General features: G+C 36.2%; 1 protein-coding gene across 1 annotated transcript; it reads right to left on the reverse strand.

The window, feature by feature from the left end:
• Positions 1-7473: 7473 nt before the first annotated feature.
• Positions 7474-14143, reverse strand: LOC107710155 (voltage-dependent calcium channel gamma-1 subunit-like). The gene is made up of 5 exons (XM_016514884.1): positions 13765-14143; positions 10026-10100; positions 9614-9751; positions 9124-9377; positions 7474-7540 (listed from the first exon to the last, which is right to left on the reverse strand). The coding sequence occupies exons 1-4, from the start codon at positions 13997-13999 to the stop codon at positions 9148-9150; spliced, it is 678 nt and encodes a 225-aa protein (XP_016370370.1). The 5' UTR covers positions 14000-14143; the 3' UTR covers positions 7474-7540; positions 9124-9147.
• Positions 14144-16692: the final 2549 nt, after the last annotated feature.

Consider the following 16692-nt stretch of genomic DNA (forward strand, 5'->3'; position numbering starts at 1 on the left):
TTCTCCAGTTTCGACAAGAACTATACAGGATCCATGTTATCAGGTTCAAAAGTACCCACTGCTGTAACAAGAATTTGAATATCCATGAAAGACAGCTGTCTAACAGCTTGGCCATTTTCAGTTCTTGATCAAGAACCCTCTCGTTTTCATTTCCATTTTCAGTCTGTCTTGTTTGCACTGGTGCTATTTGGAACCTAACAGAATCATCTGAAGAATTATGTTGTTAACTAAAGGCTTCCTTGCAGTTATTCTCGTCATATTCAGAATTGGATTGGGCATGTACCAACTGTCTAGATGGCTCTTTAGACAAACATCTAAATGACTCCCTCTCTTATTTAAACTTTGAAATTTCTTATCTCAATTTCACTATCTGCTCCTTCTAAATGATCTCTTCAGCCTTGCAATTTCTCATTGACATGACATTGTCGCTGACTTGAGAATTTAGTAACTTGTTTTCAGTTTTCATTTTCTCTAATCTTTTCTTAGTTACCTTGTATGAGGTAAAAAAGAGCTTGAAGTGCATTAGCGACTTTTCCCTCTTTGTTTTTTTAGGCATTTTGGTACAATTTTTGAATTGAGACATAGCCCACTCGTAGGGTTCATCTGCCTTGTCTATCCCATCAAACGTTCCTACTGAGCCATGCTTAGCGATGTATTTAACAATCAGCTCTTCCATTCTTAAAATCTTATTAAATTGTCTTTAGCAATTCAATAGGCTTTATTCCTTCACTGACTGAACATTATCTAGTTACTTGAAGATACCTGTTAGTCTAATTATTCACAGCTCCTGTGCTTTGGACGCAAATGAATAAAACAGCCACACTACGTTGGGCTTCTAAACTAAATTTTTCACTGCTTCAGACTCTGCCACACTCCGTCGGGCCTTACACTTCACTACACTAAACCGTTAAAAATGTAACACTGTCACAATATGTCGGACAAAACCACACTACTTTGGGTTTTATGTTAAATTTTTAAAACAGTTTACTCAGCCACAGTACTTCGGGCAAAACCACACTACTTCGGGTTTTAAAGAATAGCAGAGTCCACACCACAGCTATAAAGATAAAGGCACAGAGAAACTATATCATTGGAATCACTTTCAGAACGATTTTTTCCAGCTGATGAACGATAAAAACATTGACAGCACTTGGAATAAACAGATAATATCATCCGCTGGTGTGGATGCTAACATAGTTATCTTTATAGTTATTGTCCTTGGTGTGAATGCCAAGGCTGCCTGTGTATTTACGGTGGTCCACCTGAAACATCAAAGTTGGTAGCTGTCTGTGGACAGTTCCCTTTGACTAGCTGCTCTTTGGCCTCCTTTTAAATGTTTGCCATTATTTTTGGTGCTCACTCACCTGGTGGATAGGCATTCACCGAGGCATGGCATAGTGGGTATTTCGTTCTCCATAGTGTCCACTAGAGGACACAGTGCGAGTTCCCTTGAAGGGCAACATCTCAGGTTACGCATGTAACCATGGCTTCCAGAGAGGGAACGAGACACTGCGTTCCCTTGTCATGCCTAGAGCCTGCCTGTTTCAGGTCTCCTTCAGACAAAGAAGTTGATGAAGTGCATTACAGGCACTCTCTTATACTTCCGGATGCTCTGCTAATGATGTCACGGGGCTGCCCGGTCCAATGGATTTGGAATGTTTTCACATTTGTTTCAGACACCGGTCATGCTGATATTATTTCCCATAGTGTTCACTAGAGCAGTGGTTCTCAAACCTGTCCTGGGGACCCCACACCAGTGCACATTTTGCATGTCTCCCTCATCTAACACACCTGATTCAACTCATCAGCTCATTAGTAGAGGCTGCAAGACTTAAATTGAACTTAAATTGAAAACTCTGATGAGGGAGTCATACAAAATGTGCAGTGGTGAGGGGTCCCCAGGACAGGTTTGAGAACTATTGCAATAAAGGATGTAGTGTCTCGTTCCCTCTCGGGGAACCATGGTTGCATGCGTTACCTGAGGCGTTTATTATAAGATGCTAGTGCATGAGTTACCAACATGCTATTTGTAAACTACATTATAATGTCGTCTACGAAAACATTTTTACACCAATTACCACACTGCTGGTGCTTCCCCAGATGTGGGGTGTTAAGTAGTCAGCAAATTTTACTGCTGAAGCATTCCATCACCTAAAAAAGATTTGAGAAGCACTGCTCTAGATATCAGAGCTGGTAATATGGAGAGCGAGGACCCAAGTGCAGAGATAATTGTGGGCTTTATGTAATTCAAGCTGTATACTTTTTTATACTTTATACTAAAACTGAATGTACAGACAAAAATGTAAATAGTATAAATGTGAAATTTAGGCTAAAGGTCCAAAACATAAACTAGTAAGGATAATAAAAGGCAGTAATCAGACGTGCTATAGATCAGGCAATCAATAGTAGCAAATTAGCTCAAAAGGGAAATGTATATAAATAATTACAATTAATTAAAATTAATTATAATTATTTATATAAGCTGCCAGTAGTAACTGTAGCAGAATTAATATTACAATCAACAAATCTGTTCGCCCAGCGAACATTCAGTGTAGTTTCGTATCAACTCTAAGAAATTTTATTTTCATGGCCACAGGCCAAAGGGCCAATGGTGACCTAAGCTTTTGGAGGATACAAATTCGTAGATACCAAACATGCTATAGGTGAGGTTATATTAACTAGTGGCTCTATCATAAGCATGCATTAAACAGTATACAATACACGAGACAATATACAAGAACAGTAATAATCATACACAAAATGTCCTAGAGATAGGCATGTTCATTCCTGGAAGGTTTTCAATGAATGAATAGGGAAAAGTCAATTTTTTGGGGCATTATGTGTCTTGGGGAAATGGAGTAAGAGTTGCTCTGCCCGCATTCCTTTGAGTCAAGTCAAGTCAAGTCACCTTTATTTGTATAGCGCTTTATACCGCATGGCGTGGTTTAATTCCAGGCTTCAACACAGGTGCAGAGGTCTTGTCTGGTTCCCGTGGCCTTGTGCCGATGGTTGTCGATGTGATGAGGTCTTCACAGAGGATCTGTCTCTGGGGCGCATCTAGTTGACATGGTCTCCGCTGACATTCAGGGCTGTAGAGGTCGTCTCTCTGTGCTGATCCACCATCTGCACTCTTAAGAAAAATGGTTCTAAACAGTACCAGCTCGTAACAATAACGGAACCCTTTTTGGTGCTAAATAGAACCCTTTTTAAAGGGTTCCATAAAGAACCATGCTTTGAGCCCTCTATTTGCCTGGTCTTACAATATCTCATACCTTCTATTAAGGTTTTCATAAAAACAACAACAACAGCATGTTGTGTCAATTAGGTATTTTTATTTTATTTAATGACATGTGAAATTGTAGCAAAAATGACAGTGAATAAAGTCATGGGATAGCTTTAATTTTTTTTGTGACTAGGTATGTTTATGCATAAACCCAAGTAATAATTACATTACATTTACATTTACATTGAATTATTTAGCAGACACTTCTATCCAAAGCGACTTAATGAGGGTAATAGAAACAATCAACATGACAAAAGAGCAACAATATAAGTGTTGTGACAAATTCTGGTTAGTCTAACACAGTACACATAGCAAGGTTTTTTTTTTTTTTTTTTTTATAATAAATAAACAGAATAAAAAGTAGATAGAAAAGAAATAGAATAGACAGAGCTAGTGTTAGAGGGTCAATTATTATTATTTTTTATAATAATTAAAGAGAAAACAAGCAGATAGAATAGAAATAGAATAGAGAGTTCTAGTGTTAAATTAAAGAAAAAAATTCTAACAATATGTATTAATCAGTAATTCAGGGGGGAAATCAGGGGGAGGGGGGATTTACATTAAAATAACAACAACAACAACAGCAGCAACAACATATTGTGTGAATCAGGTACTTTTTTATTTACATGAAATTGTAGCAATAATGTCAGCGCTCTTAACAACAGTTGACACGTGACATTGAACATGAATACATACATACACACATACACACAAGTAGTAAAGCTAGATGTGATGAAGACAAAGTTCCAGTGAAATATCTTCACAATCCGGTTCGGGTTGACCTAATTAATGCAGCCTAACAATTAATGAATTATAGAAATGTGATAGTGTGTTATGTGTATGCCAGGTTAAAGAGATGGGTCTTTAATCTAGATTGAGCAATAAAACCAGTGTTATCAGATGATTTGTCATTGCTTGCCATGGTAAACAGAGGCCTGTTCTGCCTTTTTGGGGTGTTAGTTGCTCTTTAGGGGTTGTTCACAGAACTCTAACACAGTGTTTTTTTTTTTGTTTTGTTTTTTTGGGTGAGGGGGTTTGCTGGATTATTCCTTAAATATAATGAATAATTATGTGTCTGACTGGTCCAAACACTACACAATCAATCAATCAATCAATAAAGGTAGAATTAAATGTTTTTTGTTATATTTCAGAAACCATGTGTCACAAAATCATATCTTCAGATTACTTGGCTCATGTTCTATAGATGCCACATTACCTAATTTCTTTATTGTGGATTTTTCGAAAACATCTACCTGTACATTTTTTTTCCACAGTTTATACCACAATCTGCACCTAAAATGGACTTCAGTGGTAAACGCAACTTTATGCCACTAGGTGGGAGTATAAGATGATTTGTTCCATAAATGAGGAGTGAGAAAGGAGAGAGAAATTGTGTAAAAGAATGGAGATACTATTTGCATGAGCTTTTATGTCCTTCCTTTATGATTTATCTTTTTTTAAAGGAAATATACAACATATTGGTGACTAAGTTGGTTATGCTTGCACTATCTGCAACTCTTTTGTACAAGCTCCAGGTGAGCCAATGATATCTTTGAATTTCTTCCACTTCTACATCTGTCAAAGTCCAGCACAACAAAGTGTGTCTTGATGTTTAGCATGTTCAGTTGAAATTGTGTCGACTGCCATTTGCCATCTGTGATGTTATTTCAGAGGAACTCGGATTTATGTTGATTTTAGGAAACACTCCTCCACTTCCACACATAAAAAGACATTTTTTATGCTCTAAAGGAGGCCAGGATATTCTCTGCCATAGACCCACGCAAACCGTTAAGGACTTTTGCAGGGGGACAGCTGATGCTCATGAGAGCGTTTTCCCTCATATGTGCATTTGAGGATCACAGCACATGTTTGTGAATCACTTCATGTGCATTTGCAAATCAGCTTTGTGGATTTCTAGTTTCAAAACATGCACACAATTTACATTTACATTACATTTAAATTTAATCATTTCACAGACATTTTTATCCAAAGTGACTTACAAATGAGGACAATAGAAGCAATGAAATAGTTTTAGAGGGTCAATTTATTATTGTTTTTTATAATAAATAAGAAAAAACGCAAGTAATAGAAAAAGAATAGAGATAACTAATGTTAGAAAAACATTTAATAAATAAAAAGAAAACAAGTACCTAGAAAAAAAACATAATAGAGAGTGCTAGTGTTAGCAACATTTCTTGAAGATGGCTAAAGACTCGATGGGTCATTCCACAAGCAAGGGACGGTGAAAGAAAGCGTCCATTCTGAGTCTCTCTGCGATGAGACCACGAGTGGCCTCTCACTTCCTGACCACAGGCTTCTGGAGGAGATGTAGACTTGTAAGAGTAAGTGGAGGTAGGAGGGTGCAGAGACCGTGACTGTTCTGTAGGCCAGCATCAATGTCTTGAACTTGATGCGAGCCACGACTGGAAGCCAGTGCAGAGAGATGAGAATATCCAAAGTGACTTACAAATGAGGACAATAGAAGCAATGAAAAAGAGCAACAATATGTCAGTGCTGTGACAAATCCCAGTTAGTCTGACACAGTTTATATATATATATATATATATATATATATATAAATTAAGTGCAGAGAGATGAGAATCGGTGTGAGTTGGGCTCATTGAAAACAAGATGTGCTGTTGCATTCTGAATCATTTGCAGAGGTCTAACCACAAACCCATGAGAAATCAATGATAATTTCCAATAGAATTGTATCATTTTAATTTTGACTGAAATAATAATAAGGCTATAATGCCAATGAATAATGTATGTAAGGTCTGTCGATAGAAATCATCTTCAAGTTCTAGTGGAAAAATCTGCTTATAGGACTCCTCTGTTCCTACCTCAGCCCAGCTGGCGTCCCAAAAGTCTAAAAGGACCTCAGAAATCTCCCTAGAGCCTTGATTCCAGCGAATCCCCTGAGTGCTACATAAAAAAGATAACAGCATTACCCTTGTAAAGATATGTCTGTAGCTGGGACAACTGACGTGGTGCATTGTGCATCTCTCTTGAGAATGACATCTCACATTTATAATATGACATAAAGTGTCATATTTGCTTTATGCACTCAAATGTGGGGGGGGAAATCATTATGTAAAATAAAAAATAAATATATTATATATGACATGACATAACTATATCAATTATTAAATAATTTTCTAAGGAGTTTTGCAGCCTTTCAGGACAAACACAGCAATTGCTACATTAGTATCCTGATATATGCCCAGAATTTGGAAAGGGCAGGGCCTACGCCAAAGAACTTTTCCATACACCTAGACATGAATCATTGTAGCTTGCTAACATCTGTTAATTCTTTGTGGAATAAATATATATCACGTAGATATTGAACTGAACTGAATCAACACTGAACTGAATGGAGCTGAATAATGACACTATTGTCTATTTATACCTACTTTATAATAGAATTTGGATTTATCTTATGTTCGATGATGTTGGTGTCACTCATTCTGTTACTTCCCTGTTTGTTACTGTGAAGCAGCTTTGAAATGATCTCTTTTGTATAAAGCACTATATTTATAATGGTGACTTGACTTTGACCAGTACTGTCAAGCTCTCTTTACCAAAACTCTATTCACTCTGAAATGTGCCAGGAAAATGGCATAAAATGGCATTAAAAGAAAGTTAAGACTCAGCAGAGTAAAAGACATTTGAGACACTCACAGTAGATACATCATCACATACTATGAAATAATATTTAATTTGTAAGTATTCACTGGTTAATTTTGCTTTAGTATACATACAGTATGTATGATTGGTTGACAAATGTTTTTTTTTTTCTTTTAGCTGACATCAAATTTATGAAGTGGTAAAATGAATGGTAAACATAAGTGGTTCATACAGTTCTTAATGAAAGAAAATAATTAGCATGCAGATCAGACAGCTACAGCTGTCATTCACAAAATGGAGGAAACCTAAATTATGACTGTTAAACTACACCTAGATAATATTATGTAGTAAAACTATAAAAATAGCTACATAAATACAGTAAATGCAATTCAATCTAAATACATCAATACCTCTGGTGCAGGTGTACATGAAATCAATTTTGTAGCTCTCAATCTTTTTATGCCACTTTTGAATAAATCACAGTAAAAGAGGCAGAATAAACGTTGATGTGAACATGGGAGTTAGCTTATTTTTTTTTATTAGAAATACATGACATAGGGTTGTAAGACCAGAAATACATTTATTCTGTTGGGCAGCATAACACGATCCAAACAGCCATGGTCTCTTGTTCTGCATGCAAACAACATCAAAGGAAATCATTATAAAGCTTTATCTGTCAAATTAAACATGGCTTTTATGAATTTTCCATAGAATGTGGTAAAAGGACATTGAAAAACCAATTCAAACTGCCACTACAAACTCTAAAAAATAAAAGAAAAAAAATTTGAAAAAAAAAAAAGTTTTTGCTTTTTGTTATCAGTATGCTCACCCAGCTGGTGTTTTTTTTTTTTTAGTTACTTCAAAGCAATGACAGAAAGTGATAGGAGAGAAGTGAGAGGAACATGATCAGGAAAGGACCACAAGCAGGGACTACAAGCTAAGTGCCCTAGCACTTCCCACAAGGCTATGGATCTGACACCCTATTGGTGTTTTGTCAGTGACATTGATCCCCACATTCTAAATCCTATTGCCAACTTTATAAAAGAGTTTGTTGAGGAACCAGATTAAAAAGTTCCATAATGTTTCAATTAATTTCAAAAAGCCTGATGAATTTAAATAGACAGTAAATTTAATATTAAGATCTTTTTTTACAGGGCAGTTTGGGTGAATCACCACCCAAAAAGAGGGTGCAGATTTGTTCTGATCTACAGGTTACAGCTTGATTCATAGATAAACCAGGCTTGTGCAGACCCAAAAATGACCACAATTCCTGAGAGGGTCCTAAATTATAAATCACAGAAGCACATTCTTCTCAAAAAATAATGAGCACGCCATTCCATTTCAAGCTTGTAAACACAGTTTGTGGGTTCATTTCAGGAAGCTGTAGACTTGGAAAGTTTTACTGTTTCACATAAGAGTGAGATTGATGCCATTTTCTTTGCACCTGCAAGATCTGAAATTATTCCAAAATGTCTGGCCAAGCATTCAGTAACCACAGCAGACCAAACATTTACATTCTGTTTAGGGCAGTTGAGAACATCACTGTACCCAGGCAAAAGAGAATTATTGTTAAAATGACTATTAATAAAACCAAAGTAGCATTCACACATCTTAAAAAATAAAATAAAATAAAAATAAATCCATTTACAGGACATGAATGATGCTTTCTGGAGCAAAATCTTGTGGCATTACACCACTGCATATTGAGATTTATTTTCTTATTATTTACTATCTGCAAATTAGTGCAGATGAACGTTTCCAAATACATAATCATCAAAATATTAGTCAGATGTTAATAATCTTTTCAATCTTTCAATATGCTCACAATCACAATTCTCCTGCAACCCTTCTCCATTTAAACCATCCCAGAGTCGTAAACTTTCCCTGTATGTCTGTTAATGTACAGCATAATTGCACAAAGTTCTAGCAACATAAAGCCAGCTGCACTCTTCATATTACATTTCCAAGATTTAATACATTGTAATGTGAAATGTTACATATACAGTATGTAAATAATAATAATATAAAGATCAAAAAGCTTGGCTACTTGCTGGCATGGTCTGATGTAAAAGGGTGTGTTACACACCTACATTCTTCAGTGCCAGTATGCAAGGGGGGAAAAGGAAGTTACTGAGCTAATTTTATGACCTCTGCTTGTCAAGCTCTGACATTGTATCCAAGAGGTCTAGATATATTGTGAGACAATGGTTTACCTGCTGGCATCTGGAATTCCTGCTCTATATCTGTTCGGGCTCAGCATCCATGCAGGTTTCCCAGGGATTTCTAGGCATCTGTGGCATGGAGACGAGCAGCAGACCAATTCCACTGAGGAGGAGCAGGACAAAACCCGTGCACGCACACGCAAAAGACCAGGAATAGTAATACTCGATCCAGATAGTGTCCTCACTTTCTATCATCCTCTTGACTGACTGACGCATTACCTCTACTGAGATGATAGCACACAGACCTGAGGACAGAAAAGACATGAAAATCAATGCACAGTGGCCTCAAAAGTATTTTCTTTTTTCTTTTATGAAATGTTTTAACTGCAAAGTGTATTTGTGCTATCTTTCCTTAAAATAAATGTTGATTGTTATCAATTCAAACAAGTGTCCAAATACTTTTTTTCGGTAAGGTCATTTTCTAAAATGCAGTGTGTAATGTAAATTATTTGTAAGAGAAGGATTAGATGTTCCATCCTACCTGCAAAAGCAAAGAACATGCCTGCAGGCTTGAACAGATAGTCCTTTCCCTTTCTGAGGGAACCCAACACACACAATGTGCCCAGAATCATGAAGACAAGACTGAAGATGGCTATGGCAGCTGCTGAGATGTTGTATTCTGAGTAGAGAAATCAGCAAGAGCTACATGTCAATGACAATGATTTTCAAATATAATATGATAATAGATCATGCTTCAGAGCTCTGTCTAAGAAGTCTTTATAAACATTTAATTTAGTTTGTGGATAACTGTCCACTATACCTATGACTCTTTCCCATTTCATCACCCTTTAAAGTACATATAGCAGAAGTAATGGTGCACAAAAGCATTCTCCAACCAATACAATAAAATGTAAAGTCAGTTCAGGCTAGTATTGGTTTGACTATGAACTCACCTCTTTGAGTTTTAACTTCAAAGATCTCAGAATCTTCCCCTGGTGTGAAGTGTCTGAAGTAAGAGCAGTTGATTTCTGAAAAAAAAAAAAGATGTATATTATTATTTATTATATATTTTAAAGAAACCTAATATAACAATGTTTAAGTAAAAATATATGTTGTATTCTGAAAAAATAAATAAATAAATAAAACAATTTTGCTGATCAGTGTCTTATTATTAGCATGGGGCTATTCAGCCCCTCACAAGAATTCTTGTGTGAGTCACCTGTTGCCTTAAGTGTCAACTGCAGAGGTTTTGTTTTTTTTTTACATCTCATGTAATTTCACGAGCAGCTAAATATAAATGCTGAGTTATTTGACAACTGTTAGTCTCAGAGTTGGCTGCATGACGCTGCCAGTGTGACAAAGAATGAACACATGAGGCAGAAGACAAGATTGCAATGCTTTAATGAGACAAAAAAGGGAGAAAGGGTTTGTAACAAAATCTTCCAGTCTGGTGTTGTTCACCTGGAATGGTATTACTTTATTTAAAGAAATGACTGATGAGATGTAGGTCTGGTTTCACAACTATATTTTCCCATGATGACTGACAAAATATATTGCTGTAGTTCAGCGTGGCATGTTGAGATACTCTTTCATGTTGTGCCAAATAAAAAGCAAACGGTAGAATCAAGTGCCTTGTATTGATGCGATGATTGGCACAAAAACAGCCTCTCAGGCACATATCACTTGTCCAAGATAATTTATGTTTATATTTGTTTAATATGACACAGAGCAAAGCTAATCGCAACATTATTTTTTTAATAGTCACGCACTCCCTGAAACTGTCATTGATCTAAAAAGTGATGACTGTAAAAGGTTTTTGTCATCCTGTACTTTCAAACCTTCCTGTCAGTTTGTACCACCACATCCTCTCTTGTTCAAATAAAATCAATGCCTCTTTTTGAACTGCTTTGCAAGGCAGCGCCAATAAAGTATGGAGAGGAAGAAGCATTCAAGTCAAGTAATTTATTTTATATTTACTAATACTACAGATATAGATCAGCGGAATCTTGATATGTTCTGAAAAAATATGTCACTGTTAGTATAATATAAGTTTAAATTTTGCCCTATAGAGTTTCCTGATGATTTGGGCCACAGTCAAAAGGGTATTATTTGAGGGCCAATAGGTGTGTCTGTGTTGAGAAAAAGGTGGCAGGCATCTATACTGTTCTCTCAGATGTGACCGTCAGTCACAGTAATGTAATTGTACCGCTCTTAAATTCAGAGTGTCTCCCCTCTAGAGACAGCTGACTATTTACACAGCCTAATTATAGCTTTTACTGACTACATTTACAAGGGCAGTCACACACGCACTCACACAGCTGCTATGTTTTAACGTGTTTAAAAAAGTAAATTAAATAGTTAAATTCAAGCTGAAGTATAAGCTTGAATTCAAGTTTGGGGCAAAAAAAAAATATATATATTTTTTTTTACACTTTTACTGGTCAGCATATTTAATATGGTTAGTGTTAGGTGTCGGGGCTTTAGGTATATGAAGGCAGCATACATTTATGATTTTAATAATTTCATTTTAAATGTAATTAATTCATTTAATTATAACAATAATAATCATTATTACCATGTTGTTATTATAGCTGTAAGTATAGTATAAATAGCATCTTACAATATAATTAGAGCAAAGAAAATACTGCTATTTCTATTTGTGTAAACTGTATCTGTCAATATTTGCACTATACATACAAACATATATATCTATAACTATCTCTCTCTCTCTCTCTCTCTCTCTCTCTCTCTATATATATATATATATATATGTATGTGTGTGTGTGTGTGTGTGTGTGTGTGTGTTGTGTGTGTGTTTTTAACCTCTCTAATCAAGGCATTGTTACTTCCTGTCTGTCAGGTTCAGAGTCACTGATAGTCCACACCTTTTAGGCACTTCCTGTCATTCTGCTTACAGCTTTCCCACTTTAGCAGTGATCTCCATGCCGGAGTTGTCATAGCACCTAAACAAGTCCCACAGACAGGGAAATCCCAGAAGATCTGCAGACCAGCTATGAGCCTGACTGGGGGCTAGAAGACTATGGATTGAGTGAGGGCTAAAAGACTAAGGATCTCTCTGTGTGAAGACTCTCCAATTGCACAATCATTGGAAGGAGGAAGTGGGTAAATTTGGGCAAAGTTTGGAGGAAACAAATATTTTGCTTTAAATATTTAACTTGTGGTTAAAATGATTAGTAGTCTAATTTAGTCTAGTTTACGTCATGTAAAATGTGTGACTACTGTGGGATGGCATGGTCCTCTTATTAGTACTACAACTGTTTTTGTGAGCAATACAAACACTACAAATCAAAGGTTTGGACATACTGTATCTACTTATTCTTTATTATTACTATTTTCTTCTATTATCCACTATTTTCTACAAACTAGTAAAGTCATCAAAACTATTAAACAAACAAAACTAAAAAACTAAACAAAAGGATGTGTGGGAATAATGGATAGACTAAAACTGTTAAATAAATAAAATCTCTTACATATATATAAACTGATACACTTTTTAAAATAAAAATATTATATTTTGGCATCTTCAAAGTAGCCACCCTTTGCCTAGATTACAGTTCTGCACATTCATTCTCTTAACAAACTAATTATTAATTGTCTAATTATCTAATAAATGACTGAAGGACTTTCCATGTATGCAGGGCATGCTATCCATGCCTTTTTATCCATTATTTTAATTGTTATGTTAATTTTGTACAAATATAATCATCATCATCATATATAAGCACAATTTAAGTTTGTCAACAAATAATTTCAGACATGTAAAACAGACCTTTAGATCATCAGCTTTTAAGATAGGGATAAATTATGGAGATACAGTGCCAACCCTAATCCTATTCTGATCCTGTATAATTCTGTCTAAACCCTGTATAATTCTTCTCTAACACTTTGATAAATAATTAGTTAATCATTAACATTCACAAACATTTTTATTATATACCGGTAATACCTAAAGCCATTATTAGACAGTTATGAAGAATTAGAAATATGATTAACTTTATATATTTTTATATTCATATTGAATCATGTACATGCATATATAGTGCTTTGTTAAACATTATATAATAGTTGTTAATGAGAGTAAAGGACAGTCTTACAGATACTTTTTCTTTAGCAATACAGTGGTATTTGCACTTGTTCTTTGCCATTTTACAGTATAACATTTTTCATTTGCCATATTGTTTAACATGTATCTTTTGCTAACTGCTTTGGTTATTGGCATTACACTATATATGGTATTGTAAAATAGAAATCTAAAATAGAAAGATTAAAGATTAGCTAATAGCCTAATCTAATTAGACACAATACCTTATTATTTTAAAGTTACCACGCAGCTGTGACCAAGTTTTGACTTTATTTAATTTAGCATGAAGCAATACACCTAACAATTTTATGTTAATACGTGCTCTCAAACTTGTAACTTTTGAATAAACTTTTGAAAATGTTTTGATTTAAACCATTTAGATTTCAATCAGATGCCTCCAGTTTCACTTTAACTAGCCTCGATGCTTTAAAAATAAATGTTTCACCTGCTTTACCTCAAAAAGTGAAGACAACAACAATAATAATAATAAACCAATTACATAATCATTATGCAAAGTCTTTATATGATATCGAGCAAGAGATCCAGAGAGTCCTGTTTATCTGATCAACATTTTTCACTTTGTCACTTACCCCCCGGTAAGCTGATAGGTCCACAGCCTTTACCAACGAATTCCTCATCCTCAATATAGATGTATTTCTTACAAAGTTTCCAAAGGCCAAAGTGGGCTGCCTCACATGTTGTGTTTACGTTCTCCACTCGAGGACTCAACACGGCCCAGTGGTCTGTCACCACTGCTGTTAACATGCACACTGAGCCTACCATGATCACAAAAAACAAGATTTTTGTCTTGGTTTCCTTCTGCATTTTGTCCAGTATCCACTGCTAATGGACAAATAAAATGAAAAATGACACAAGATTATCTCTTACACTCAGTGTAAGAATCCCTGACAGAACAGAACAGAAACCTGGCCCAGTTCGTTCTTGATTCTTAAGGTCTCTGTGCAGCACTGTGCTTGTGCATGGATAAAAGGAACCAAATGCCAGTGTCCTAGTATTTATGCCGAGAGGCCAGACTCAAACCGCAGCTGTTGGGGCTCGTCAGTAAAGTTGATGACCAAACGGACTTGTCTCACATGAGGTCTTTGGGGGGGTGAGTTGGGCTTCTATATATGTGTGCTGTGAGTCATGTCTGGCTGTTGACAGATCAGGTTTAATCTGGCATTACTAGGGCGTGACAATTCCATGACAAGAATTAATCATTAGGTATAAGTGGTTTTGAATATAATGTGAGAGGCAAACTGAACTAAATTTAACTCTTAACAAACTTCATTAAAGTGTTAATTAAAGTATATTTTAAGTGTAGAACAGCTGATAAGTTAAATAGCCATTAAATTCTATGAGAGCTTTCAAAATAGTCTCAATAGTGCTACACTGAAATAAAAGTTCAACTTTAAAAGTCCAGAAAATAAAAATCAGATTTTTTTTCCCCAAAAACAGCCAAATCTGCTGGATTTTCCTCTTCATTTTCCTCATAATGAATGGGTGTTGGGTAACTGCGGTTCCCAGCATTTGCTGTTAGCCATGATAAACCACACCTCCAGCAAATGATGAAGTGTTACATGTGTGTAAAGACTTCAGACTAGACATTCTCATGGAAGAATGATGTTTGTGTATTTTTTGTGTACTTGTGCATTTTTCATGGATTTGTTGCATGCTGTAGATACTGCCTGGGGTGCCGCTAGCAATTTTGGGCCTTTGAAAGAATATGAGGTTGGACCCCCTACCGCACCAAACATACACTATATTGCCCAAAGTACTGGGAAAACTCAATAAAACTAAAAAAAAAACTAATCGCCAAACACCAATGACTTGTACATATGCGTACAATCATTTTAGACACTTCCAAAACTGTGGCAAAAAAGATGGAAATACAATTTTTAAATACATGAATTATGTTTCCATCTTTGATGCCACAGTTTTGGAAGGGCCTTTTTCTGTTCTAAAGAAGGGGGTGTCCCAATACTTTTGTCCATACAGTGCCTTGCGAAAGCATTCATACCCCATTCATTTTTTCACATTTTGTTATGTTGCTGCCTTATGTTAAACTGCTTTAAATTACTTTTTATCCACATCAATCTACACTCCATACACCATACTGACAAAACAGAATTGTCACAACTTCGTAAATTTATTAAAAATAAAAAAACTGAAATAAGTACATTGCATAAGTATTCATAACCTTAACTAAATATTTCGCTGAAGCACCTTTACAGTCTCAAGTCTTTTTTTGTTTGATGCGACAGCTTTTCTCATCATCATTTGGCAACTATCTGCCATTCTTCACCTCGCCTCTCCACCTCTCAAGCTTTGTCAGGTTGGATGGGGGCAGATGCACATTTTCACTCCGCTAAATGTGACTATTAGCTTAACAGCTGTATTCCTTGTTTTCTAGCTACCTGTGCACATACACATACAATGTTAAAAATGTTCTACATTATGAACCTTAACCCAAAAACCTTTAGCTTCATACACTGTAGATAATTGTGACCCTGCCTGTGGAAACCCAGCTAAAATATTTTTTTAAACAGTGGATGAGTAATTCACTCCTTGATTTGCTTAATAAAAGCCTCCTTTGAGATCGTTTTGACAGACATGTTTATTGTGTATTATTTTCAACGTGTTTATTGCTGTTTAGTGTGGCAAAATAGAAGCGCAGCCGTAATTCGTGAGCAGTGTATCTGGTTGCCAAGACAACCTGTGCTTCCTGCTGCTGCTCCATGTAATCAGATTGTGAATTTGTAGATTTTCTATAGCAAAACTAGGTAACACTTTAGAATAATGGTCCGTTGTTAACAAGTAACTATGCAGGAAGTAATAGGTAGTACTACATTAAAGGGGTCATATGATGCGATTTAAATTTTTCCTTTCTCTTTGGAGTGTTACAAGCTCTTGGTGCATAAAGAAGATCTGTAAAGTTGCAAAGACTAAAGTCTCAAATCCAAAGAGATATTCTTTATAAAAGTTAAGAGTCAACCACGCCTACCTAAAATGGCTCGTTCTAACACGCCCCCACACTATGTGGGAAGATTTGCATAACACCGCCCAAATGTTCACGCAAAAAAAAGAAGGCGTAACTTTTATTCTCGCCGCCATGTCGTGGAGACACTGTGTGTTTCGTTGTGAAAGCGAAACTACTTTGTTTGGTCTTCCAAAAGAGGACGATATCCGCTTCGTCATGCCTAGAGCTGATCTGTGCTGGTCGCTGAGGAAATACATCAACTTCGCGCTGTGGATCGCCGGATCGGCTTTCACCGTGGATGAAGCGGAGTCCAGCCCGGGGTCGTCACATGTGGTTGCCGCAAGCCCGCCGGCCGCTCCTTCGTCGAATCCACCGGCCGCCCCGTTCTCAAGCACGTCGGCCGTTTCTCACTCAAGCCCACCGTGTACTACTACTTTGTTTGGCCTTCCAAAAGAGGACACGACTAGAAATCAGTGGTTAAGTTATATTTACAACACTGTTCCAGAACAGTTCAACCCAAATATTCAGATGTGTACAG

The sequence above is a fragment of the Sinocyclocheilus rhinocerous genome, unplaced genomic scaffold (genome assembly GCF_001515625.1).
Source record: "Sinocyclocheilus rhinocerous isolate Xijiao unplaced genomic scaffold, SAMN03320098_v1.1 scaffold447, whole genome shotgun sequence".
Lineage (NCBI taxonomy): Eukaryota > Metazoa > Chordata > Actinopteri > Cypriniformes > Cyprinidae > Sinocyclocheilus > Sinocyclocheilus rhinocerous.